This window comes from Alternaria metachromatica (assembly GCF_023757995.1).
Source record: "Alternaria metachromatica strain BMP 0045 chromosome Unknown scaffold_42, whole genome shotgun sequence".
NCBI lineage: Eukaryota > Fungi > Ascomycota > Dothideomycetes > Pleosporales > Pleosporaceae > Alternaria > Alternaria metachromatica.
The window spans coordinates 60373-86055 of NW_026055533.1; the positions used below are offsets into that span (position 1 = coordinate 60373).

General features: G+C 52.6%; 8 protein-coding genes across 8 annotated transcripts; 6 read left to right on the forward strand and 2 right to left on the reverse strand.

Moving 5' to 3' along the window:
* Positions 1-593: 593 nt before the first annotated feature.
* On the forward strand, positions 594-3455 carry J4E83_010195 (uncharacterized protein; the record flags this gene model as incomplete). Its single annotated transcript, XM_049337077.1, has 1 exon — positions 594-3455. The coding sequence occupies one exon, from the start codon at positions 594-596 to the stop codon at positions 3453-3455; it is 2862 nt and encodes a 953-aa protein (XP_049183779.1).
* A 4353-nt stretch (positions 3456-7808) lies between these two features.
* On the reverse strand, positions 7809-9121 carry J4E83_010196 (uncharacterized protein; the record flags this gene model as incomplete). Its single annotated transcript, XM_049337078.1, has 3 exons — positions 7809-7846; positions 7899-8458; positions 8508-9121. 3 exons carry the CDS (start codon positions 9119-9121, stop codon positions 7809-7811), a joined length of 1212 nt encoding a protein of 403 aa, XP_049183780.1.
* Positions 9122-9951: 830 nt separating this feature from the next.
* On the forward strand, positions 9952-12390 carry J4E83_010197 (uncharacterized protein; the record flags this gene model as incomplete). Its single annotated transcript, XM_049337079.1, has 4 exons — positions 9952-10202; positions 10259-10485; positions 10537-11206; positions 11289-12390. The coding sequence occupies 4 exons, from the start codon at positions 9952-9954 to the stop codon at positions 12388-12390; spliced, it is 2250 nt and encodes a 749-aa protein (XP_049183781.1).
* Positions 12391-15127: 2737 nt separating this feature from the next.
* Positions 15128-16735, forward strand: J4E83_010198 (uncharacterized protein; the record flags this gene model as incomplete). Its single annotated transcript, XM_049337080.1, has 1 exon — positions 15128-16735. One exon carries the CDS (start codon positions 15128-15130, stop codon positions 16733-16735), a length of 1608 nt encoding a protein of 535 aa, XP_049183782.1.
* A 560-nt stretch (positions 16736-17295) lies between these two features.
* On the forward strand, positions 17296-17926 carry J4E83_010199 (uncharacterized protein; the record flags this gene model as incomplete). The annotated part of the gene is made up of 3 exons (XM_049337081.1): positions 17296-17423; positions 17477-17595; positions 17661-17926. The coding sequence occupies 3 exons, from the start codon at positions 17296-17298 to the stop codon at positions 17924-17926; spliced, it is 513 nt and encodes a 170-aa protein (XP_049183783.1).
* Positions 17927-18012: 86 nt separating this feature from the next.
* J4E83_010200 (uncharacterized protein) lies at positions 18013-20176 on the reverse strand (the record flags this gene model as incomplete). Its single annotated transcript, XM_049337082.1, has 4 exons — positions 18013-19194; positions 19243-19652; positions 19703-20037; positions 20085-20176. 4 exons carry the CDS (start codon positions 20174-20176, stop codon positions 18013-18015), a joined length of 2019 nt encoding a protein of 672 aa, XP_049183784.1.
* Positions 20177-20558: 382 nt separating this feature from the next.
* On the forward strand, positions 20559-22416 carry J4E83_010201 (uncharacterized protein; the record flags this gene model as incomplete). Its single annotated transcript, XM_049337083.1, has 3 exons — positions 20559-20961; positions 21008-21102; positions 21151-22416. The coding sequence occupies 3 exons, from the start codon at positions 20559-20561 to the stop codon at positions 22414-22416; spliced, it is 1764 nt and encodes a 587-aa protein (XP_049183785.1).
* A 1093-nt stretch (positions 22417-23509) lies between these two features.
* On the forward strand, positions 23510-25336 carry J4E83_010202 (uncharacterized protein; the record flags this gene model as incomplete). Its single annotated transcript, XM_049337084.1, has 7 exons — positions 23510-23549; positions 23595-23774; positions 23826-24087; positions 24141-24501; positions 24682-24718; positions 24772-24950; positions 25031-25336. The coding sequence occupies 7 exons, from the start codon at positions 23510-23512 to the stop codon at positions 25334-25336; spliced, it is 1365 nt and encodes a 454-aa protein (XP_049183786.1).
* Between the last annotated feature and the right edge of the window lie 347 nt (positions 25337-25683).

The window sequence follows — 25683 nt, forward strand, 5'->3', positions numbered from 1 at the left end:
TTCTCCTCCGTCAACACACACGCGCGACATCACAAAATGCGGTCGCGTTCATCTTCGCGCGCTGTGTAGGAGTCATTGTTCCAGCCATCTCTCGCGTTGCTTGATGGTAGCGCCGGGCCGCCCCAGAATCTAAGATACCTGACTACCTGGTTCAGGTAGCCGTGGAGGCTGCAACGCAGCACAAACTAACAACTCAACGATGTTACGCGGCATGTAGCCGTCAGAGTGTGGGATGCGACTTATTCTACGAGCTTTGAAAACCTCGAATGGTCGAATAAAACAAGTACTGACTGTAACGTACTTACCAAAAGAGAAGGGCTCGTCAATGGGAACAGCTTCAAACGAGTTACGGGGTTCTCAACACCATAATCCGGACCCTTTTGCACGACCCCCGCAGTTTGTGACTCATGGGCTCGAAGTTTGGCACGACCATTGGGGACCTATCATACCTCAGCGGTAGGAACTTCCCCACCCAAGGTTGTAACAGGCAGCAGCCGGCCGGTCAAGTATATCAGGAGCGTGCGCGCTGTTTCTTGAGAGACCCCAACAACTTTACCTTTTAACTCATCAATCCCATAACAAGAACAGCAACGATGCGCCACGTGTGCGGTTGTTACATCTCCCATCCCGGAACGCGGGAGCGAACATACCTCCCCCAAATTAAGGTCGACGCACACACGACGATTATCTCCACGGCCGCCCGCACTACCTTGACGCAGACATTCGTGAACCGGTCTCAGGAGTCATTGGATGAGATTCGATATGCCTTTCCGTTGTTCGACGGCGTCAGCGTTGTCGAGTTCTTCTGCCAAATCGGCGAGCGTACCATCTACGGCCTAGTCAAGGAGAAGAACGAAGCCAAGAAGACCTACGAAAAGGCCAAGGAGAAAGGCGAAACCGCAGCGCTCCTCGAACGACTAGATGAGGCGGCGGATGTCTTCTCAACTGCTATCAGCAACGTTCCCGGAGGCGCATCTGTGCATGTGTCCATCAAATACATCCAAGAGCTGAAGCACGATGCCGAAGTCGATGGAATTCGTCTTACCATCCCTGCGTCTATCTCGCCCCGTTACGGATCCTATCCCGGAAAGCTGCAAGAGACATCGGCCGAGATTGATTCGAAGGGTATCTCCATTACCGTGGATGTCAGGATGGCAGAAGGTGTTCCCATCAAGAAGGTCATCTCGCCATCACATCCCATCGAAGTAACGCTTGGATCGCTTTCAACAAGTACCATAGATGAGGAAGCCTTGCTCTCGCAAGGTTCAGCCACGCTTTCCCTAGGTACTACAGGTCTAGACAAGGACTTCGTATTACAGGTGGTTGCAAAAGACGTCGGCGTACCTCAGGCGATCCTGGAGACCCACACAACGCTCCCCAATCAGCGAGCCTTGATGACCACACTGGTACCGAAGTTCAACCTCAAGTCGCAAAAGCCCGAGATCATCTTCATTGCGGATCGATCGGGTAGCATGGGCGATCAGATCCCCACGCTGGTGTCGGCACTCAAGGTCTTCTTGAAGTCAATCCCTATTGGCTGCATGTTCAACATCTGCTCATTCGGTAGCAGCCACTCCTTTCTTTGGAAACAGAGTCAGTTGTATGGCCAAGATACACTGGAGGAGGCTATTCGACATGCAGAAGCGTTCGGGGCCAATTTTGGCGGGACCGAGACACTCACAGCGGTGAAGGCCTGTTTCGAAGCTCGTAACACCGAACTTCCTACCGAGCTCATGCTACTTACCGATGGCGACATTTGGGCTCAAGACCAGCTGTTCGATTACATCTCCAAGAACACAAAGAATGGCAACGTCCGTGTCTTTCCTATCGGTATAGGTGGAGGTGTGTCTAGTGCGCTCATTGAAGGCGTCGCGAGGGCCGGAAGAGGCTTCGCTCAGATGGTTGCAGATAACGAAAAGCTTGATAGCAAGATTGTTCGCATGCTGAAGGGTGCACTCACTCCTCATATCCAGGATTACCGTCTCGAAGTCAAATACGAAGATGACAGCGTCGAGTCTGTTGCCGACAACCTTCGTATTAACCTTCACCTGGACAACGATAACGACGAAAAGCAAACGAAAGCCCCAGACGCCGACGCGAAGCCCATCTCCCTCTATAATCCGGACGTAGTGGAAGAGCATCCAAAGGACGGCGAGTCAAAGGACATCTTTGCTGGTCTACCAGAGCTAAAGCGCCCAACGCTTTTGCAGACACCCCACGAAATACCAGCGCTCTTCCCGTTCAACCGCACATGTGTCTATCTCCTCATGTCTCCAGAGTCATCACATTTGCGACCAAAGAGTGTTGTTCTCAAGGGCACCTCACCGCAAGGCCCATTAGAGCTCGACATCCCGGTCGAAGTACGCAAAGAGGCCGACGAGATGATTCACCAGCTGGCTGCCCGCAAAGCAACACAGGAGCTCGAAGAGGGTCATGGATGGCTGTCTGAGGCTACCGTTGGCGATACTGACGTCTTGCTCAGGAAGAAATATGGCTCTCAGTATCTGTTGCTTCAGAGACGTGAGGCTGTCCGTCTTGGAGTCGAGTTCCAGGTCGGAGGGAAGTTCTGTTCATTTGTAGCCGTAGAGTCTAACGAGACCGAAATCGCCGAAAAGCGCCAAAAAGCTCTGGAATCGACAATCAAACGGAGTGATCTAGCGGATGACGGTGACTGGGAAGTCCTGGAGCATGGTCAAGCATGCAGATCACCGGTTACCACTTCGTATGGTGGCGATACACGATTTGCCAGTGGACCTGCATCCGCGTCGGCGAGGTCTGGACCTTACCCTATGTTCCGTGGAGGCTACGGCAGCGGTCCCTTTGGTCGTACTGGCGGCGGGCGAGGCGGGCGAGGCGGAGGAGGTGGACAAGGCGGGCAATTCCGAGCTAGAAGGATACCTGATGGCACTGCACTATTGGATGACGCCGGCTCAGACGAAGACATGGGTTTTGGATGTTTCGAAAAGGCCAGTGCAGCACCCATGGCTCATCCTGGCCAACCGTCAGCGCTGCGTACGTTGTCTCCCGCGCAAGTATTAGAACCAAGGGGTCGGTTTGGTTCGTCGAAACGGTCGAGTCGGTCGGCCATGGGTCCCTCCTTCTCTCCGCCACAAAGGCAGAAAGTGCAGGAAGAGACCGGCACCCTCCTCCAGCGCCTCATAGCACGGCAGTCCTTTGAAGGGTCATGGGAAGCTATCGATAAGCTTCCGTTCGATGAGATGAAGCTCGACCGCGACGCCGCTAGCCTGGCTAATGCTCAACTCAACGAGCCAAACTCCGAGCAGCTTCTGGCTACTGCAATCGTAGTCTTGTTTCTGGAGAAGAAGATGCAGGGTGAGGAGGACACTTGGGAGTTGGTTGTTGAAAAGGCGCGCGCTTGGCTTGGAAGCAAGGTGACGGAGGAGGTGCTCGCCCGGGTATGGCAGCTGGCTGAGGGTGTTGTTGGAAAGAATTGAGTAGACACCAAGGAGCCTACTTCGACGTCAGATCACCTAATCTGCATGCTTCTAGCTTGGTATGGGCTGCAAAACTGTTTCGCGTTCCCCTTGTATGGGTTGTGTGCGTGTCTGAAGTCACAAAAGAATGGCTGAATGCCTATAGGTACCGCCTACGTAGAATTGATATCCTCATACAGTATATGACATACTCGATAAAGAAATACGCATAGTGTTGAGCATTCATTTACATTTTCGAATATAATGATGCACATGGACTAAACCCCGAAACAAGCTTCGGTAGCAGTCGGCACTAGAGCCAAGCAGTGCTTTTGAGATTCCGGTAGTTAACTCTTTCAAATACAGCATCGCGGGGATTCAATTGTTCAGCGTATCTGTTGCTTTCTCAAGTCAGAAATAGGTGTAATGAGACATTGTATTGTAAGAATTCATCACTGCTTCGACTCATCCTTCGAAGCTTCCGCCGTCTACGCCAGAGTTCGCGAAGTTTCTTCCGTTTCCGGCCCTTCAACGCCGCTAGCTACCGGTCTTTCTGCAAGAGTGATAGCCTGATATTTCGAGACCGGAATGCGCCGCGCGCTCACGCCTGTGTTCCTGTACTTGTACGGCTCGAAGGAGGGCGCTAGCTGTAGATGTGCTTGCCGTGGGAGCTGACTGAACCCCAGATGCTTCCGCATTTGCAGTACCGGTAAATTGGACTTCATTATGCCGAGACGGTTTCGGAAACGATTGGTCTTGGTATATATTGTACTATGGACGCTGGTGATCGGCCATTCTCTGAGTTATGGCGTCGTTCGGCGAGCTTCCATCTACTTGTGCGGTTGGAGCAGTGCCGGGTGTCGATCGGAGTGTATAGTGGAAACCCGATATGAGGACTTCAAAAGAAACTTATGGAGCTCTATGAAGACGAAGGTCGTTGGGATGTTGCTCGTGAGGAAGGCTTGGGAAGCGGAACAGACGCAGGGTTAGGTTCATCTGCGAGTACAGAATCTTTCCATACCGTGCATCGCGCAAGAGATGAAACGACCAGCAATCTCGCTTCCGTCTCCGTTACCATCGATTTCATACTCTTGAACATATTCATGATGCAGTCTGGTTCCATCTGCTGGCGGAACCCCTCTTGCTCCACGTACCAATCTTTCTTTATAGGATCGTACCTCAGGCTGGTCTCCTGACATGCCGCGTCCATGAAGCCGGCCAAAAATTCAAAAATGTGGTTGGTCGTTGTAGGAATTTTATGACGGACAACAAGGTAACCGTATGAGGTGCTGCTGTCGATAATGGAAGATCCCGTGACAGGTTGCACATTCTCGATACTTGTACCGGCGAGCCAATTTGTGGTTCGCACATGTGAGTAAGCCTGTATATCTGTTTGATCGAAATAGCTTAGGTCACCTTTAGTCGAACAATAGCCTATATGATGCAAGTATCCGTCTTCCATGGTAGATTCGGGGAACTGAGCTACAAGAAAATCTCTCTTCCTTCTCCAATCTTCTTGAGAATAGACCTTGGTGACATAGCGGTGAGGCGAAGGTGGGCGACTTCCATACCTCAAGATCGATAGCAGGGCATGTAAATTGTTCCTGTTTAGCACCTCCTGCCTGCTCCCCCGGACGGGGTTAAAGTTGAAGGACATTATGAGCTTTACACGGGAGTTTTGTAGACTAGAGTCATTGAGATGCAGACTAGTGTCAATGAGACCACTGCTCTCAATTATGTGCGACCACTTGACTGGCCTGTTTCGACCTTGAGCACGCGGGTGAAGCCACATGAAGAAATCATTCATACTGGAGAGAAGTGCCTGGGCTTGCGGAAGAAGATCATTATCGTGTGTCGCCGAAGAGGACTGCAACTTTCGCCGCAGCTGAATTCTTGGGTCATCGATGGATAACAGTCCTGTAACGGGTACAGAGCGTGTTTCTGGCAGTTCTTCGCAAAATCGAAGTTTTGGGGCAGTGTTCGTTGGCCATGGCTCTTCTTGTTCTACAACAGAGCGTGTTTCTGGCAGTTCTTCGCAAAATCGAACTCTTTGGGCATACTTCGTTGGCCAGGGCTTGTCTGTTCGGGGCCATCCACTTCGACAAGCCGTACCAAGGGAGAGTGCTAACCAATTTGGGTCAGAAATCGGTAGCGGAATAGTGATGGGCTGATTCGAGATGCCTCTGCGAATCCAAGCTCGGATGCAAGTCATCAAAAGGGTGATCCCAAGCTGTATGACTGTCGCGGACCAATGTAGCGCCCTTAACCCGACAAATTGGCAAATGAATCCAACGAAGCAAAGGCTTACAGCAATAATGACAATCGATTTCTGAGTTTTGGCTCTTGACTTTCCTGCCTGCTGTGCAGGGTCGTACCTCGAAGTCAGAATCTTTTTGTCTTCGGCATGGTTCAAGATGAGATATGTGTTAAAGGGCTGATCGCCCATATTCTGTTGCAGTTGTAACCGGAAGATGGTCCCCACTTCATAACCGTCAGTTGGTGTGAACACCTGCTCAACAGTCGTTGCCTCGATGATATACGAGCATAGTGCTATGCTCACAAAGAGTAAGCATGTTCCTAGCAAGAATGTTGGATATGCGTAGTCTTGAACAGGCTTCGTGTCCTCCGGTTCTTTCCAGTGATAGGTCATGATTGCGGGTATTGCCACAGCAACGAACTGCAAAGCCATCCCAATCATTACAAAAGCCCATAGCTCTCCGCTCTTTGGAAACGTGTTGTGTACGTTGAGTATGAGGTTCGGTGGCTGGTTGGCAAGCCTTCTGACAAGATCCTGTGCAACACCAGTCAAAAAAGCGGTGTTAATGATCAATCGGTCAGTTTCTTTTCTTTGTTTTGCAATGACCGCATCCGCTAGATCGTGATGATCTGCACTCCATGCATTCTGACCTGAATCCGATCCAGCGCGTTCCGTGAGCATATCAATTTCAGCTCGTTGTGCAAGCTCGTCCAGATTCTCCTCGCATATCGCAATTTTCGCATTCATCATAACGATGCCCTCGTGCAATTCAACGAGATCCTTTGGAGTCTTTGTTTGGCTTGGAATCGAAAAGGCTGACCAGAACATCCGCTCGAACTTCCCTACCAAAGCTTTGAATCTCCTCCAACGGCCTTCCTGGGCAGGGCTGAGAACTCCTACGTTGTAGGCTTCACTAAGATCGCCGATATGAGTCTCACTCAGGGCCTCAAGCTCGGGTTCAATCTGACTTGAGGCCATCTTGGTGGACGTCTTTTTATAGGTCACCATCTCAAGGATCGTAGCGTGGCCTGGTTGACGAACGATTCCTTCCTCGGTCCAGAGTTCCGAAGTGGCATCTGATGTCGAAGAGAGTAGCTCTAGCTCTGCTGTCGCTAGCTTTTCTCGTGCACTTTTGACCTAAGTCAGTAAGAGCACTAGCCTAAGATGAAACCCACTCACCGCCCGATTATAGCTTTTAGAACTCTGACGTTTGAGACTCGGATTGCCGAAACGACCGTTGTAATGATTCCCAATGGGCCAACAGCGAGCAGAAAATGATCCGCCCAACCGAGTGACATGCTGAGAAACTGTTTCGTGACTTGTTCTCCGAATAGCGTCAGAAGAGGTGCCAGATCACTGCCGAGATTGTTGATGAACTCTTCGCCGGCGAACCCGGACGAGAGAGTGGGAGTGCTGTCGATTGGCATTGCCGTTGGCGTGCCGCTGGCGGTCGAGGTAGTCGCGGTCGGTGCCATGACGTAGGCAACACCGAAGGAGGAAGTGACGAAGGACAGCCGAAGTATGAGAGAGCCACGTTGGTGCCTCTTTCCGCAGTCAGGAAAATGCGGTTGAGCTATTGCGCAGACCAACAATGCCGCAAGGCTGAGCGGCGACAAACCCGTCAGCAAGGCTGGCGAGGCGGCTTGACTGACTGCGGAAGATGCGAGCAGATGAGCCAAGCTGGAGCGTGCGAATTGTATAGCAGATATCGGATTTCTCTACATTCAGGAGGAGAAAGAAGACGAAAGAGAGCTGCGGGGCTAAGATTGAGAGTTCATTTACATCAGCTGTACCTGAAGCAGAGATGCATGAAACAGGTTGGCATCTCAACGAATGAGAGATCCAAGCCACGTCTGACAGCAGGCGCTTATCGCTGCACTCCGGTGAGGAAGGGGCGGACGGGGCGGACGTCCAAGTTGGACCAACTTAGTGATGCGTCATCTTTCAAAAGCCAATAGGGTATTCAGGTGCACTACAGGCCTGTCTTCTTTGGTATGCGCTCATCTCGTGACGACGCGAGTGTGATTACTTGGGGTTATGCTTCGGTTAGCAGGGGGCCTGTCAGCGGGGTCTCAATGATCGCAGCTTTGCATGCCATCGTCTCGAAGATGATTGATTCAATAGTCTATAGTCTTCTTGATCGCATCGTAGACCCCTGTCAATGTCAGCAAAAGAGAGCACCCACATGTCAATATGTCGCAACTTACTAGTAACATCGGGAATGACGAACTGCTCAAACATGAGCCCGGTGTGCGTCGCCCACCCTGTCACCCTCTTGACAGGCGCTTCCAACCTAAGGAAAGCCTTTTCCTGGATCGTCGCAGCAACCTCAGCACCAACACCGGCATTCATCATACTCTCGTGTACTACAATCGCTCTTCCAGTCTTCTTTACGCTTTCTAGGACCGTCTCTCGGTCCCAGGGGTATATTGTCCGCAGATCTATCAGCTCAACGCTGCAACCGAAGTCCTTCTCTGCTGCTGCTATCGCGGCTGAGCATGTGTATAGCGGTGTGCCGTACGAAACGATTGTGACGTCCTTGCCAGTCTTGAGGACTTCAGCCTTGTCGAGCGGAAGGTAGAACGCGTCGACGGGTACGTGCTCGACAGCAGCGCGGTAGAGTATTTTGGGCTCCATGAATATGACGGGGTCTTGACAGCGTATCGCGGAGAGGAGGAGGCCTTTGGCCTGGACAGGTGAGCGGGGTATTACGACGCGTAGACCGGGCGTGTGGGTGAAGAGGGCTTCTGGGGATTGTGTGTGGTAGCTAGTGACGTGTCAGTAGATCTCATGAGTAGACGCTGCTGAAGTCATACAGTGCGCCATGTCCGACACTGCCTGATGGCATGCGGATGACTAGTCCTCCACAGTTGACGCCAGTGCTCCCCGACCGGTATCTGTACTTGGCCGCCTCATTGTGTATTTGGTCGAAGGCAGGGAAGACGTAATCTGCAAATTGGACTTCTGCTACTGGCTTCATGCCCTCTGCAGCGGCTCCGATCGCAAATCCCACCAGGCCCTGCTCACTCAAGGGAGTGTTGAAGACGCGTTCTGTGCCGAAATCTCCGGCGAGGTTCATGGTACACCGGAAGACACCGCCAAATTGTACGTCTTCTCCAAACACCATGACGCGTTCGTCTGTTTGCAATGCATATCGCAGGGCTTCGTTGACGGCGGTGTAGAGGTTTATGCGCTTCGTCTGACCCTTCTGTATATCTGCAGGGAACTCGGGGTTCGCAAGGGAGGATTTGGCGGTGTGGTGGAGAATGGGCGTTGCATCGTACTCTACTGTGCCGTTGAGGCGTGCGCCAGGTGCTGCCGAGGAGTATTGTTTGCGTTGAAGGTGGTGTTGACAGCGGGGCCGGAGTGGTGCTTGCGGGCGAAGCAGATAGCGCGACAATGCGCGGATGGATGGTGTTCTAGCAGCCATGTCTATAGAAATGAGAGCAACGAGTTTCCCCAGAACCCCAGAAAAGGTACATGCAATAAAGTCATGCTGGGCACAAACATGTGAGCCGACGGTTGTGCGGGTGTATGTCGCGGCTACCAGCGGCTCTCCAGGTTTCAAACGTTGCGGAGTTTAGCGGACAAGCGCCGAGAGAGGAAGGTGCAGGCACGTGATGTGACTGCGAGTAACGTGACTTGAAGCTTGCCAAGGCTGGAGGCGCTGCATAATGACGATTGACGCCAGAATGGTTCGCACGGCAGGTGGAGACTAGCGCGTCCAAACTTCGATGGTTTGCGACAAATCTCCTAAATCACTGTGCGATTAGGATACAGAGGGCTTGCGATTGTCTTTGATTTGGGTATACTGCAGAGTATGGCAAAGACGGCTACGATGGTAGGAAGACGGCACCGTGTTGGACTTGGCGCCTAGTCTTGAGCCTGGGGAAAGCAATACAGGCTAGCGGGAAGAAGCCTCGCCCCGGGGTCAACTTTGTGTCCGGCCCCTTGTACCGAAGACGCGATCACATGCTGTGATCAGAGAGAGATGCTATTGCGTGGTAGAAGGACAGGCTGCTGTTAATTACGCTGGGTGTATACAACGGGCTGAGGTCTGACACAATAAGACTGCACGCGCCTTTGTCGCCTTTGGGAGGCTGCATCATACGTCTAGATCCCGGCCGTGCGCAGACCCACCAAACCGCTCCTTCCGCATCATTATTTGCGCGCCCACCACAAACCTTGGAGTCCACCTCTCTCGCCAGTCCATCTCCCCGACTCGGACACTCTTCATCTTGCCGCACTGAGGTGCTTCCCATGGCCATGAGCGCTCCTCGTCCTCGCGCAGCCGCCAATGGCTCGATGCGGACTGCTCGCCTCGCCTTCATCGGCCTCTTCCACGCCTTCGCGCCCATGGTGACCGCGCTGCCCATGCCTTTTGGCGACGCGACCTTCAAGACCGCTGGGGAGGAGGTCCCCACGGACAACGATGGAGAGCGCTGGCTTTTACTGGGTATCGCCGTCGCGCTTGTCTTGGCTGGTGGTGTGTTTGCTGGTCTGACCATTGCGTGAGTACATCGCGGTCACGCCATCGTGTCACAACGCGCTAACAGCGACTCTCCAGCTTGATGGGCCAAGACGAAATCTATCTCCAAGTCCTTGCTTCGTCTGGCGAGAAGCACGAGCGCAAGAACGCGGCCAAGGTGCTGAAGTTGCTCGAGCGAGGCAAGCACTGGGTTCTGGTAACGCTACTCCTGAGTAACGTCATTACCAACGAAACCCTTCCTATAGTCCTGGACAGGTCCCTCGGCGGAGGATGGCCTGCCGTTGTCAGCTCCACGGTCCTCATTGGTATGCGCACCCTCTCTCTCACCTACTCTGTTTACGTCTAACACGCCTCAGTCATCTTCGGTGAAGTCGTCCCTCAGTCAATCTGTGTGCGCTATGGTCTGCCAATCGGCGCCATCATGGCACCCATCGTCCTCGGCCTCATGTATATCATGGGCATCGTCGCCTGGCCGACTGCCAAACTCCTCGATTACCTCCTCGGAGAAGACCACGGTACCGTTTACAAGAAGGGTGGCTTGAAGACACTCGTCAGCCTGCACCAGTCGCTCGGACTCGAGCACGAGCGCCTGAACGAAGATGAAGTCACAATAATCACCGCCGTGCTCGACCTCAAGGCCAAGGCTGTCGGCAACATCATGACGCCCATGAAGGACGTCTTTACCATGTCGTCTGACACTGTCCTGGACGAGAAGATGATGGACAACATCCTTTCCGCTGGCTACTCCCGCATTCCCATCCACACGCCCGAAAACGAGAACAATTTCGTGGGTATGCTCCTGGTCAAGATGCTTATCACGTACGATCCCGAGGATGCTCTGCGTGTACGCGACTTTGCTTTGGCCACCCTACCCGAGACGCGCCCGGAAACAAGCTGCCTTGACATTCTCAACTTCTTCCAGGAGGGCAAGTCCCATATGGTGCTAGTCTCTGAATTCCCTGCTGAGGCACGCGGTGCCGTCGGTGTCGTTACTCTGGAGGACGTCATCGAAGAACTGATCGGAGAGTAAGTCGTGCATCCTCGAAAAATACTCTGGCGCCTACGTTTTCGCCGGATCTTCCAACCAAATTTGTACTAATGAGACCAGGGAAATTATCGACGAGTCCGACGTATTCATCGACGTGCACAAAGCAATCCGACGCATGGCCCCCGCCCCTCGCGCCCGCGTTCCTCGAGGCAAAGTCGTGACCGATATTCCCCGCAAACCTTCCGAAGCACAAGCTGTAGACTCCGAAACAGACGCGGAGCAGAATGGCAAGCCGGCGCCACGCAAGACCTCTCTACCTGAGATGCCTGAAGGCCACCCCAAGCCCTCTTTCCTCATTCGTCGCCGTAGCAGCGGTAGCAAGGGAGCCGGTTCACCTCTTCGCAGCGACGATCCGACCGTTATGCAACACCTGAAGCATCTCGGCCCTTCGAATGTCGCCACTAGGCCCAAGCAGACTCGCATCAACACTGTCAAGATCAAGCCTGGCCAGACAGCTTCGACCCCTGACATTCCCAAGACGATACCGGAAGACTCCCAGGCTCCAACCGAGGCAACTCCGACTGAGGGTGTAATAACCCAGGACTCCCATGCGCCTGAGGGTGGTATTGGTGAGGGCTTGCTAGCATCGGCAGGTCGCGAAGCTAGCGACGGCGTACACAGCGTAGCAGTGGGATATGGTACCATGGCCCCAAGTGGCGACCGAATGTCGTGGAGATCTGGTCGATCGGGTATGAGGGAACATGACGAAGAACCTACGTCTCCAAAGGGTGGTGCGAACGAAGACGACGAAAACACCCATCTCCTGGTCGACAACCGCAACGAGAACGGCGAGAACGGCGAGACGAACAGGTCACGGGCACGCTCGGTCAGCACCATTGCCTCTCTGCGCTCGATGCGCTCGCGCTCGCGCAGTCCCTTGAAAAAGCGACACACTGCTCGAAGCGGTAGCATCTCTGAGAACGTTGTCGATGTCAATGGCATCAAGAAGATCGTCTTGGAGACTACCAGTTCCAGCGACTCGGAGGAGAAAGCGAACGGCAGCCAAGTCGATGGTCAGGATGGAGAGAAGCACTCTGAAGCCGAGTCTTCGCATGCCGGCGGCAAAGGCGCAAGCAAAAAGAAGAGGAAGAAGCGAGGTAAGAAGAAGAAGGGTGGTGCTGGCGACAGCCACGAATCACAACCTCTGCTTGGGGATAGGTAGCCCCATTACTCGAGTATGTTGTTAATCCCGGTTCCTTACAGAGATTCTGGGCGAGATCGGTGCGAATGCGAGTGCGAAGTTTCTCAGTCATTTCGAGTCTGGCAAAATTAATTGGCATGCATTGGCGTCTTCTCCTTCTTCTCCTTCGATGTTCAACGGGAAAATGGATGAGAATAATGGGCATTGTTAAGGACTGGTATCTTTCAGAGAAGTGTATTATAAAAAGGTGTGTCGTTTCTTGGACGATGGGTGTCGTCTGTGAGCTTGAAATATATATCTTGTAAGCTCGTGTACCCTGTCCTTTCTTTGATTACGCGACATGACATATTAACGTTGTCTTGGCATCCTCAACAATGATCGTAACGTTACGTCCCAACGCGAGATTTGCCTCTTACCACCAGTCTAGTCCGACCAGGGATCATAATTCCTGTCCCCACAATCCCCCGCTACATCCGACCACGTCAACACGTCTTCATCATCCTCAAGGCACCCACACCACCCCGGTCTCGAAGCCGACGGACGGAACCCCCTCGAACTAACCCCCTTCTTGACACTAGTCTTCTTGCTTTTGCCGCCGTAGTACTCCTTCCCCACATTCTCAACTCATTCGGCTGCTCAATACACCGCAATACTACCTCCCTAGCTGCAAACGCATCCTCAACAGAATCATGTCCCACTTTGTCACTACTCTGGATCTTAATGTCGAGCAATTGGCTGGCTAGGTCTTTGAGACCCCACCGCCTTTTCACACCTTTTCCCACAGCCTCAGCGTCTAGGATTGCTGAATCAACGATGCGGTCATGTCGAAGACCCAGGGCTAACAGGTCATGCTGTAAAGCATGTCCGACAAGGATAGTGTCGCTGTCAACGTACTTGAACAGCTCCGCGCGTGCTTCGGCGGATCCTCTGAGGGCTTCCCCCTGCAACACCGCAGTCGTCATAGCCCCTCTCGTGATCCCACTGTATTTCGTCCGCCAGTCTGTGACGGGCTCGACTGGTTGGACGAGCGTATCGATGAGTATTTCGTTGGAGAGGTAGTCGATTACTGAGATGCGGGCTAAGGCTGATGTGTCTTTGGGTGCGACGCCGACCATCTCGCAGTCTAGGGATATGGCTGAGCGCTTTGAAGTTGTTTTGTAAGGGATAGATAGTTTTGTACCGAATTTGTATTCGTTGGTTGTGAGAAGTGGTCGGGAATGGCAGTGTAGGATGAGTGCGGTAAGTGCTGCAGGTTGTTTGCTATCGGAGATGATGGTCCAATCTGGGACCGGGTGTGTTTTGGGGGTTTGCGCTTTTGGGGCGATGGGCTTCGGTTGGGGAGCTTTTGGGCTAGCAGCTTTTGGGTTGGGGACTTGTGGTTTAGGAACTTGCGGTCTGACAACTTGTGGTTTGGAAGCTTTTGATCGTGGTGTGGTTCTCTGTTGAGTGCGCTCCTTGATGAATGTAATTTGTTTGGATGGTCGCGGCGTGGGGGATAAATCCTGGGCATTTGACCACGAAGGTATCCTTATATGACATGAAGACTCAGGGTCTGTCGCGGGAGTAGTCCAAGCCATTGTCGTTGCTATCCCGACACGAGAGGCTGCCAACTCGGCGTGCTTCGAAGAAACTGTGCCTGGAGCATTGATCACCTCCAGAGTAGAAGTGCTGTCACTCGCAGTGGTAGGTACCGCATGCTTAGACCTAGAATGATCTGATAAGGCTATGGCACTGGCGAATGCTTTTGTACAAGAAGTACATGTGAATGCTGATGAAGCAGGTTTGGAACTCTTCTTTCGTGCCATTGGAGTGACGTTTTCTCATCAACGACAAGAACGTGGGAATTCAGTTCGGTGATTTTACTTTCAAGGAGGTAAAAAGGTTATCATGAGTATGGATGATAGCGGCGGGACGAGCTGCTGGTGATACCTGCCCAGGCTTCCATGCTGTGTAACAACGGAGAGCAACGCAGCCTACCCCGCCCACTCAGTGTTCGCCACGTCGGTCCAGCGTTTATGCGCCTGGTACTCATCGCAGTGATGAGACCTTCGCATGGTAGTAGATAAGCTGTTTTCTGCACATGTGTATGATTCTAGTGAGTTCGCAGGGAAGCACGGGAATTCCAGTGAAAGGCTGAGGCGGCGTTGCCTCACGGCGCTTTCGCGGCACTAAGTTGAACGGCTTTGAAGCTTTCCTGTGGTCACTAATGGAGATTATGAGTATCAGCATCGAAGCAAAGTTTGATCAGGATGCATCCTTCGTGCGGGTGGGAAGGCGCGTTCCAGTGACTGTCGGTGGCGCCATTCCAAAAGAGGAAAGGTCTCACAGCGGGATACGGGTTACGCCCGACCTTGGGAGCAACATCTCAGTGCAGTGAACAGTCCGAACTTCGGACCACATCGTCAACGTCGTTCTAGAGCCACGGCAGCTCCAATGACAATAATTACGCCCAGCCAAGTTAGGACAGTAGGTGACGATCGATAAGAGTACGTTGCACGTCGCAGCTCGCGTCGTCATTTCCAGGCCCCGCGTAAGGCGAGCAATTGCGCAAGGCGCCCAGCGTCAAGCATCAGCCTTACCATCGCGAGGTTCCGCCGGCAGTATTCCAACAATTGCTTGGTAATTATGGAAGATTTTCGTCCATCAACAAGGATCGCGTGGGTGTCCTGAAGCTTACGTTAATGCTTATCAAGCTCTATATAGTGTCGCAACCTCCCCGCGGATATCGTGCTACACTATGGGCTCGTAGAACGCAAAGATGTTCTCTGCTGCCTCTTTGGTGCAATCTCTGTTACTAGCATACTTTGTCTCTATAACGACTTACAGAGTCTTCTTCCACCCGTTACGCAACGTTCCTGGTCCCTTCTTCGCACGCTTCAGTAAACTATGGCTCGCATGGCACGTCCGAAAAGGACAATCGCACGTCCACTTCCCCAAGCTACACGCGCGATACGGACCTATTGTGCGCATAGCTCCCGACCAAGTCCTAGTGTGTGACGAAGACGCCATCAAAACCGTTTATGGAGCAGCGACGTCGTTCACGAAAGGGGATTGGTACCGCATAGCTGGCGCACCTGACAAAAGCCGGAAACCCGCCGAGGAGGTTCTCGATATGCTGACAGAAACCAACATGGAGAAGTATCGCAGGCAAAGAAGAGCTATCGGGCCGGCCTATAGCATTGCAGGGTTAGAAAAGCATGAGGGGTTACTTGATGTCTACATCGATCAGTTCGTTGGCAGACTGAAAGGGTTTGAAGGGAAAGAGGTAGATCTTGCGGAATGGACCCATATATTCGCCTTGGAGTCTATGAGCCAGTTCACTCTTGGCAAGAGACCAGGATACACGGAGAAAGGCAGTGACGAAGGGAACGCAGATGCCAGTGATGCGTTATGGCAGTGCTTCACTGTTATTGGTATCTTCCCAGGTTTCGTAAAGCTGATGCATGCGATACCGAAAGTCGGCATGTTGCTCGTCCTACCAGCTAGCTTACTCCTGGGTGTTAGACTACCGAAAGTCTGGCCCGTCTTCAGCTTTTCTGCTCCAAACATCATGCAAAGATTGAAAGCATTGGAAAGCACGAGGGGTGTCAAGTTTCCAGGGGACCGTCCAGGCCTCTTTCATGATCAAGGCACAGATGTGGAGACATCGGAGCAACAAGGGGACGGCATTGAAGAGACGGATATGCTGGCTACTTTGATGCGCCTTCATCACGACAAAGAGGCGCGTTTCCATCCTTCTTGGGTTCTCTCAATCGCACTTACCAATTTCGGCGCCGGACACGATACACTCATGTTTACACTTTCTTCGGTCATATACCATACGTACAAGTCGCCAGCCATCCTCAACCGCTTACGCAAATACATGGAGAGTCAGGGTATCACAAAGCATACCAAGTACTCCGCGATTATTCAGAAGGTACCGCTATTCCTTGCCGTCATGAAAGAAAGTATGAGGATCTGGCCAACGCTCGGATGGTATATTCCTCGCCTCGTACCTGCCTCAGGAACTACATTATGCAATACCTACCTTCCACCAGGTACTACGGTCGGGACTAACCTCTGGGCTTCGCACTTTGACCCCAAGGTCTTCACGAATCCCCATGATTTTGACCCAGATAGATGGCTATCCGGTGGCAGCGAGGAAAAGATGAGGGAGATTGGCAGAATGGACAGTATGTGGATGGGGTTCGGGGGCGGAAGTAGGAGCTGTCCTGGACAGCATCTTGCGAGGCTTTTCGTCATCAAGACGTTGGCTCGATTGGCAATGGAATGTGACGTTGAGCTGAACGGCGAGCCGGAGATCGGCGGTTGGTTCCAGTGTACGATGAAGGGTGTCGGGATGAGTGTCAAGGCGAGAAAGCTGTGATGACAGCCTTGCTGATCAATCGCGTAGCAAAAACGGCCGACTATCAATCTGATGCCGAAACTCGGGCGATTGTTGGCTTCCCTCTCTCACTTTGCGGTGTTTACTCATCCTTATTCCGCTGCGTTCCGGGGCACTACCACCTTATGCGGCAAGACTGGCCTTGGTTCGAAACTAGTATATCAAAGTCATAAATGCTTTCTCAAATCCCTCACTTATTCTGCGTAGATGGAATAGCATGCTTGCAACCCCTTACCTATATACGCGGCTCACAGCGATGCGCGATCTCCCCAGATCTCGCGTCACTAGCGGCGGGAGTGCCTTGCGCTAGATCACACCAAGCTGGCTGGATGCAAACGTCATGACTTTGAGCGCCGCGAGATCGCCGCGTGGACGTCACAGCTGTCATAGCTTCAGATTTCTTTTCGTAGAGCTTAGGTAAATCGCTCAATCTAGCCCTGGTCCTTTCAATCTTGCGTCTCGGACATCTACAAATTCGATCCGCTCATCACCCTCACACAAACCTCAATACGTACACAATGGCGAGCAGGACCTTCACACCAATGCTCCGCAATGCGGTTCGCGTCTCGCAGCGGAATGCCATGGCGGCACCGTGCCGTCGCTTCTTGAACACCGAGACGGCACCGAAGCTTTACTCGGCAAAGGCGCACGTAGTCGGCGCACGCACAGGGTATGATGAACGATGCCATTGAAAGTCCGAGGAAAGGTACTAACACCCACCAGACATGTAGACGGCGAGAACCTAAAGGTCGACCTAACAATGGCCAAAGCCCTCGGCGGCCCCGGCGACGCCGGAAAGACCAACCCCGAGGAACTCTTCGCAGCCGGCTACGGCGCATGCTGTACGTCTCCATCCCCTCCCAATCCCATACCAACCCTCTTGAACCACCTCAACTAACCCCACTAGTCCAATCCGCCATGAACGCCGTCGCCCCCTCCCTCGGCGTAAAGATGCCCTCCACCCCCGAAGACTCGATCGTAGAATCCACCGTCGAACTCGTCGGCAGCATGAAAGACCTCGACATGGGTCTGCGCGTCCAGCTTCTCGTTAAGGTACGCGGGTTGGCGAAGGAGGATCTGGAGAAGGTTGTGTATAAGGCGAGGCAGGTGTGCCCGTATAGTCGGGCGACGAAGGACAATGTTTATACTACTGTGAAGTGTGAGACTATGTAAGATACGCGTCACTGAGGAGGACGGCATGGGATGGGATGTAGATATTGCGATGATATAAGAGACGAACGAACGAATGAATCATGATTTCAAAGACGCGTTTCTTGAGAGCTTTCGACGATAGCAGCCAACACCCCCTCGGCTACATCCTCCCCATCCTCCGCTTCCGTAACCCACGTCACGCGTCCACTACGTGGACTGCGTACTTCTAGTTCCATTTTCATTTGTTGGACTACACACATAACGTCCCCTTCCTTCACCACGTCACCCTCGTCGACCAACACTTCTACCAGTTTTCCCGGGAATGGGATGCTAATATGCGATGGATCGGACTGGTTCCCTCGCCTGTGGTGCGACGTTGCGGCCGATGCACTGGCGGAGGTTGAAGAGAGGGTTATGGTGTAGGGTGTTGTTTGGGGCATGCTAGACAAAGCTGTTGAAGGCGTAGTGAAGAGGAGTTCTGCACTAAGGGAGGTAGGAAAGTCGTTTCGCAGGACGCGTGTTAGTTCGAGGTGGTGGGGTGGTGGTTTCTCGCCAGCTTTTGTGGTGGGAGTGGAGATGGAAATGGACCAAGCGTCGCCTTTTCGGAAGAGTGTGTTAGCTGTTGAGACTGAGGCTGGTGAGGAGGATGGCGCGATGTCTGAGTTTAGGGTGTTTGGGGTAGCTGAAGCGATAGTTTGGCTTGATTGGAGCAGCTCGGTTTGTTTGCTTTCTAGCCATTGCGTGTCGCATTGTCCGTTTAGGAAGTCTGGGTGCGCAACGATAGCTTTTAACATGTCGAGGTTTGTCTTCACTCCAGCGATTCGTGTATCATCTAGAGCTCGCTGGGCTTTGCGAACGGCATCTTTCCACGACGAAGCTGTAACGATGACCTTTGCGATCAGACTGTCGAAATCTGCGGATACCACGGCGGGTCGGCCGCTGATGAGATGTGTGTCAACTCGAATGCCGTTGCCCGACGGAAACTGTGAAGATGTGATCTTGCCGATTGACAATGACCAGTCACTTTGAACATTCTCCGCTGTGATACGCAGCTGAATCGAACGCGCTGGAGGAGGAACTTTCGGGTTTCTTTCCGCGGTTGGTAGGCCGCAGTCATTCAAAGAAGCACCCTGAGAGAGTAATAGCTGTGCCTTGACGATATCAGTCATGGAGATGGACTCCGTAATCGTGTGCTCGACTTGTAAGCGAGGGTTAACCTCCAAAAAGTAGTACTCTTTCGTCGATGGATTCACGAGAAACTCAAAGGTGCCGAGGGAGAAGTAGTGTATCTATACATATATTAGCGAGACAGAATGGCGATCAGCATTAGTACCTACATGTTTCGCCATTGTCAGAGCATTTTGGATGACCTGTGCGATCAAGTCTCTGTCAGACACCACACTGGGTGCTAGCTCAACGATCTTCTGGTATCTTCTCTGAATGCTGCATTCGCGTTCCCATAGATGCGTCACGTTTCCAGTACCGTTCCCAATTATTTGTACTTCGATATGTCGGAAGCCATCGACTGCAGCCTTTTCTGCAAAAATTTGCTTGGACGGGCTTTCTTCGACTGCTCTCTTCACCGAGGATGCAAGCTGGTCTTCGCTGCGGATGAGACGGATACCGCGGCCACCGCCTCCATCTACTGCTTTGACCATGATCGGAAGGCCTACTTCGGATGCGAAGCGTTGGACGTCTTCAACCTTATTAGTCGGATGCTGGAGTGCTGGAGACACTGGGACGTGACCTGTTCTATACATCAGTAATTTCGCAACCTTAACACGCCTTTTGTCTTACATTGTTGAGCAAGCTCTCTCGCCTTGAGTTTATCTCCAGTATTACTCAAAATGCCCCACCCAGGGCCGACAACTACTGCGCCGGTTTCTTCCCAGATTCTCTTCGAGAATTCTTCCGACTCTGATAGAAAGCCGTATCCTGGATGTACAGCATCGATTTGGTGCTTCTTAACGATGCCGACAAGATCATGAATACTCATGAATGATGGAGCTGATGACAGCTTGATCGCATGGTTTGCTCGGACGGCATGCGAGTCGTCCCCTGACACGTAGATTGCAAACGTCTCAATGTCAAGTTCTCGGGCTGAAGAGATTATTCGTGTTGCTATCTCTCCCCTACAGACAGTTAACCACGCTCCCCAGAACACTACTTGGCTACTGACCTATTCGCGATAAGAAGTCGCTTGATGGGTCTTTGTGGAGGTCGCGTCATATTGGAGTCCAGCCAGCAGTATGGATCGGTCAAGCAGTACATTCGTGGATATAACTAGGTACCTATGCCACTATAACATCACTGGAATGACTCGAGTGAACGAATCGTTGGGCTAGGTAAGGCGAGATCACGTTGTCCGTCGTCAAGGAGGCTTTTTGAGAGCTGGAATGCGATTTGGGTCGAATGTTAAAGCAGGACGCTTGTTGAACATTCAATTCATCCACAATGACATGGTCGCGTTCTGGTGGAGTGCGATGGAGGAGGGCAAGCGCGGGGAGCTTGAAGATGCCTCGGTTCCCCAGCTCTACCCCAACATTCTAACACAACCATCCCATCTTGGTCCGCATCATCGAGATGTGACGATTTCGTTGTCGCTCCATCACTGGAGCTCGGAAACACCCTCAATCATACTTCATCAACAGTCATGGCTGGTGACGAGCCCGGGCCAAAGCCCTCGCCCAAAGACGCGTCGACGTCATCAGAAACCGCCAAAGACCGACTCGCCCAGGTCAGCTCCCACATCGCGCCCAACACGCCCAAGCGACGACGACGAAAGGGAGCAGACGCAGATCTGCCCGCTGATTACTCAGACATCCTTGGGCAGATCGCGACTCTGCGCAAAAGTGCCGCGACGCCAGACAAGAACAATAGGGGCTACGTGAGGCAGAAGCAGGCAGGGAAACTATGGGTGCGCGAAAGAGTCGAGCAGCTGCTTGATCCGGGGAGCTTCCAGGAGGTGGGCAGCGTGAGTGGGACAGTCAAGTGGAAGCAGTTAGGGCCGGTGAAAGAAGAACCAGAAGACTACGTGCCTTCGAACAACGTGCAGGGTATGTACTATGGACGGCATTGGGAAGATGTACTGACGGCGGGTAGGCTTCGGACGATTACGCGGTCGAAAGATTGTGTTCACGGCCGATGACTTCTCCATACGCGCTGGACACGCTGATGGCGCGCTTATGGAGAAGACCGTGAGTTCGATTCATTGCATTGATCCATGCTAGTACTGACGACTGCAGATATATATGGAGAAGCTCGCAATCGCGTTGAAGCTTCCCATCGTCAAACTCGTCGATGGCTCATCAGGTGGCGGTTCCGTCACGACCATTCGCTCCACAGGCTTCTCCTACGTCCCTCCGCTACCCTCCTTCGCCCAAGTCGTACAGCAACTCAACGTGGGAATACCGAATCTTGGCGCCGTGGTAGGCCCGGCGATTGGTCTAGGAGCAGCTCGTGTTGTGGCCTGCCACTTCTCGGTCATGGCTGCAGATATTGGATCTTTGTTCAACGCTGGTCCCAGTGTTGTCAAGAACGCGACATTCGAGGAGGGTCTTTCCTTTACAGATCTTGGTGGGCCCGCAATGCATTGCACCAATGGCACAATCGATAACCTGGCGCCGGACGAGGCGGGCTGCTTTGAACAGATACGCACGGTTTTGAGCTACCTGCCCGACTGCGGTACGAAGCTGCCTCCAGCAATCGACTGCTCTGACCCAATCGACCGAATGTCCAAAAACCTCCGATCTATCATACCGCGTTCTAAGAACCGCATGTACAACCCGCGGGCCATCATTACCGAAGTTGTCGACCAAGGCTCATTCTTCGAGATTGGAGCCCTTTGGGGTACTACGGCCATAGTAGGCCTTGCGCGTTTCACAGGCAAACCGGTCGGCATAGTCTCTCTCAACTGCGAGCAGAATGCCGGCGCGCTGGATGCATTGGGTTCGCAGAAGATTACACGCATGCTAAAGTTCCTAGACGTATTCAACCTCCCACTCGTCCAATTCGTCGACGTTCCAGGCTACGCGATAGGAACCGTTGCAGAGCGCACTGCAACGATGCGGCACGGCGTCACTCTCGCTGCGACCTATTACAGCACGACCATGCCCATCTTCAACGTCATTGTGCGACGCGTCTACGGCGTAGCAGGCGGCATCATGCTAGACTGCCGCGACCCACGCATGCGCGTCGCTTGGCCGTCCGGCGTGTGGGGCTCCTTACCACTCGAGGGTGGCATTGAAGTTGGACATTCGTTTGAACTCAAGGAGATTGAGAGGAAAGAGGGCAAAGAAGCGCGCGACAGGCGTTATACAGAATTGGAAAACGAGTACAAGCGATTGATGAACCCAGTTCGTACTGCGAACGCGTTCGGCATCGAGGAGATTATCGACCCGGCGTATACACGAAGAATCTGTTGTGAGTGGACAGATCACATGTATGAGAGCTTACTGCCAGAGCGCATATCAGAAAGGATTGCGGGAAAGTTGCAGCCTTCCTTCGCCTAGAGTTGGACATCGCGTTCGTGTCCGAAAGAGCTCTTGTGAATACATACGATTTAAACTTTATCCTCCAATACAGTCAGTTATTCACCGGTCGCCTACACTGCGTCAGTGCAACAGCCGGTCAGAGGCAGCGCTGAGTTTACGATACGTTCACAGCATCTGGAGTAGTCCGTCAGACACCATCGCTTACTTACACCGCATCGCTTACCATAAGACATACCGCGCACGGCCCACTGTTGTCCATCTCCCGCAATCGGCTCATTATATCCTGCTTGTATATCCAATGCCATGGAGCCGAAGGTTCGTCCTCCGGATGCGGTGCCGTGCTGACCATTCTGGAACATGCTGGCCGTCGAGTTGGTATCGCTAATCAAATTCTTACTGGGTACTTTACCCCTCTTGGCATGTCCTCGGGTTGAGGAAACTTACATCGAGTATGAGATGTCATCGTGTATCATGCGCACGTCGTTTGGCTCCGACTTGCAGATTCCTTTGTCGCATAGCGCCGAACAAACATTACGCAGGTGCGTGTGTGTTTCATGCCCACAGTCATACGAGCAGCGACACAAAAGCGAATCTGCGTGGCGTACTACTCTATCCGCGTACCACAACTTTAAGGACGATCCTTGATTCGTTACTGGACCTCGTATATGACCACCAACATCGCCCGGGTGCGGGGCAAAGGTCAATGCACTCCTACCCCAGCACAACTCTACCACAGCCCTTCCGGTTTCGCTTTCTCACCTGCATGCAGTTTGATGATACGAGCCATGATGCGCCGCACAAATCTGGGGTATATAGAACTAATGGGCATGTCCGCACGCCCCGGACGCCCATCACTACTAGCCGCCACTGCTTCGTTTATCTTTCTAGTGACATTCCCTCGACTTCTGCTGGAACTGCAGTCTGAAGTGTGATACCAAAGATGGCGCCTGTTGGCGCTGCGGCGGCTGCGAGGCAGGCGGAACCGATATTGACGCGCATCGTTGAACAGGACCAGATACCTTGGTACAGAAAGCGGAATTTGAGGAGGCTGTATGCACTCTTGCTGCCGACGTGTATTGGGATTGAGATGACTTCTGGATTCGATTCACAGATGATCAACGCAGTGCAAATCGCGCCAACATGGCGGCTCTGTAAGTCGAGGTTTCGGCCACATCATGCCGTTGCTGACAACGTAGACTTCAATAACCCACAAGGGGCGCTTCTCGGTATCATGTCTTCAGCATACAACCTTGGCGCAATCTGCGCTCTTCCACTGGTGCCGTACGTGAACGATAGATTTGGCCGACGATGGGCAATCTTCCTAGGCTCTTGGATCATGGTCGTAGGATCTGTAGTACAAGCCTTCTCCATTAGCGGTAGGACTGAACGTTCAATCATCAGATGAAGCTTATGCTAACACGTTGTAGCTGGCATGTACGTCGGCGCGCGCTTCATCCTCGGTTTCGGCATACCCTTCTGCATCATCGCAGGTTCATCACTCATGGGCGAGCTTGCATATCCAAAGGAACGACCTATCATGACATCTCTCTTCAACGCACTCTGGTTCGTAGGCTCGCTCATAGCAGCTGGCGTATCATATGGGACCCAAAGCCTGAAAGACGACTGGGCCTGGCGCATACCTTCACTACTCCAGGCCGGCCCATCATTACTCCAAATCGTCTTCATCTTGTACCCGCCTCATTCCCACTGCTTCCAAAATCTCACTAAGCTAACCTCCCCAGCATGATCCCCGAATCCCCACGCTTCCTCATCTCCAAAGACCGCCGCGAAGAAGCCTACGCCACACTAATAACCTACCACGCCGAAGGCGCCACAACCTCGCCCTTCGCCGCCGCAGAAATGGCCCAAATCGAACACACCATCCGCATCGAACTCGAACATTCCAAACGCTCCTGGCGCGAAATGATCGCCGTCCCCGGTCTACGCAAGCGCGTGATAATCGGTTCTTTCCTCGGCCTCTTCACCCAATGGTCTGGAAACACATTATTAAGCTACTACCTCAACCAGCTGCTCAACATGATCGGGTACGACGACCCTGGCTTTGTCGGGAAAGTGAATGTCGGGCTCAATAGCTGGAATCTGGTGAATGCGGTGTGTATCTCGCTATTGGTGAGGCGGTTTCCGCGCAGGAAAATGTATCTCATCTGCGCTAGTAGTCTGTTGTGTTGTTATGTCGCGTGGACGGTGGCGATGCAGCGATATACGGCTACGAAGAGGATTGAACCTGCGAGGCTGACGATTGCGATCATCTTTTTGTATCAGATGTGTTATAATATTGGGTATAATGCGTTGACCTACAGTAAGTCAGTGCGAGCGTGTTTGATGGTGAGAAGAATGCTAATGGAGTCGCAGCTTTTTTGGTCGAGTTGTTCCCATTTGCGCAGCGGACGAAGGGGATTACTATCTTTCAGTTCTTTAGCCGGACGGCGGTTTTCACGACCACGATACTTAACCCCATTGGGTTGAAGCACGTTCAGGGAAAGTGGCTGATTATGTATTGCGCTTGGCTGGGGTTTGAGATCGTCTTCATCGTAAGTCATCTTCACTTCCGCGGGGGTTTGCCCTGTACATATTCTTGGAATGGGATGCATCAACTGATACATCTGCACAGTACTTCATGTTTCCCGAAACCTACGGCCGCACTTTGGAAGAACTCGCGTTCCTCTTCGAAGACCACGCGCTCGCTGATGAAGCGACGACGCATGTGGAGAAGCAGATGGAGTGGGCTGAGAGACGGTGGAGTCGCATTGATGAACGTATGAGTTGGGAGATGGATGTTGTGGTGCCGAGCAAGGCGCGTCGTGGTCAAGGAGAAGGAGGTAATGATGTAGGGACGCTAGACACAAGAGAAACGGTTCAACTGCATCAGTATCGGAGACGCAATAGTAGCTGGGAGGATCTTAGGCAGCGGGAGTAGCCATAGTGGTACGTCTTGTTCGGAGTCCATAGTTATGCACACTTCGTCTGGCGCCATACCCCCTGACTCCCTCGCGATGACATGTGATAGTCTAGCAAGTGAACCTGGATCAAACGAGTCAAACCCATCCCGGATTCCCTCAACCAATTCTACACCCTGCTTGGACGTGTCGTTCGTCGCGTTATCTGGACATATATACTTGATCGATACAGCTGGAAGGCAAGGATTGGACCGGAAAGTTATCGAATACTGATACCACCATCAAAGAAAGTTAGACCGTGATCAGCGCATCGATAATCGAGGATCACAACGGCAGTGCAGCACGTCAACCTTGGAAAAAGCTGAAC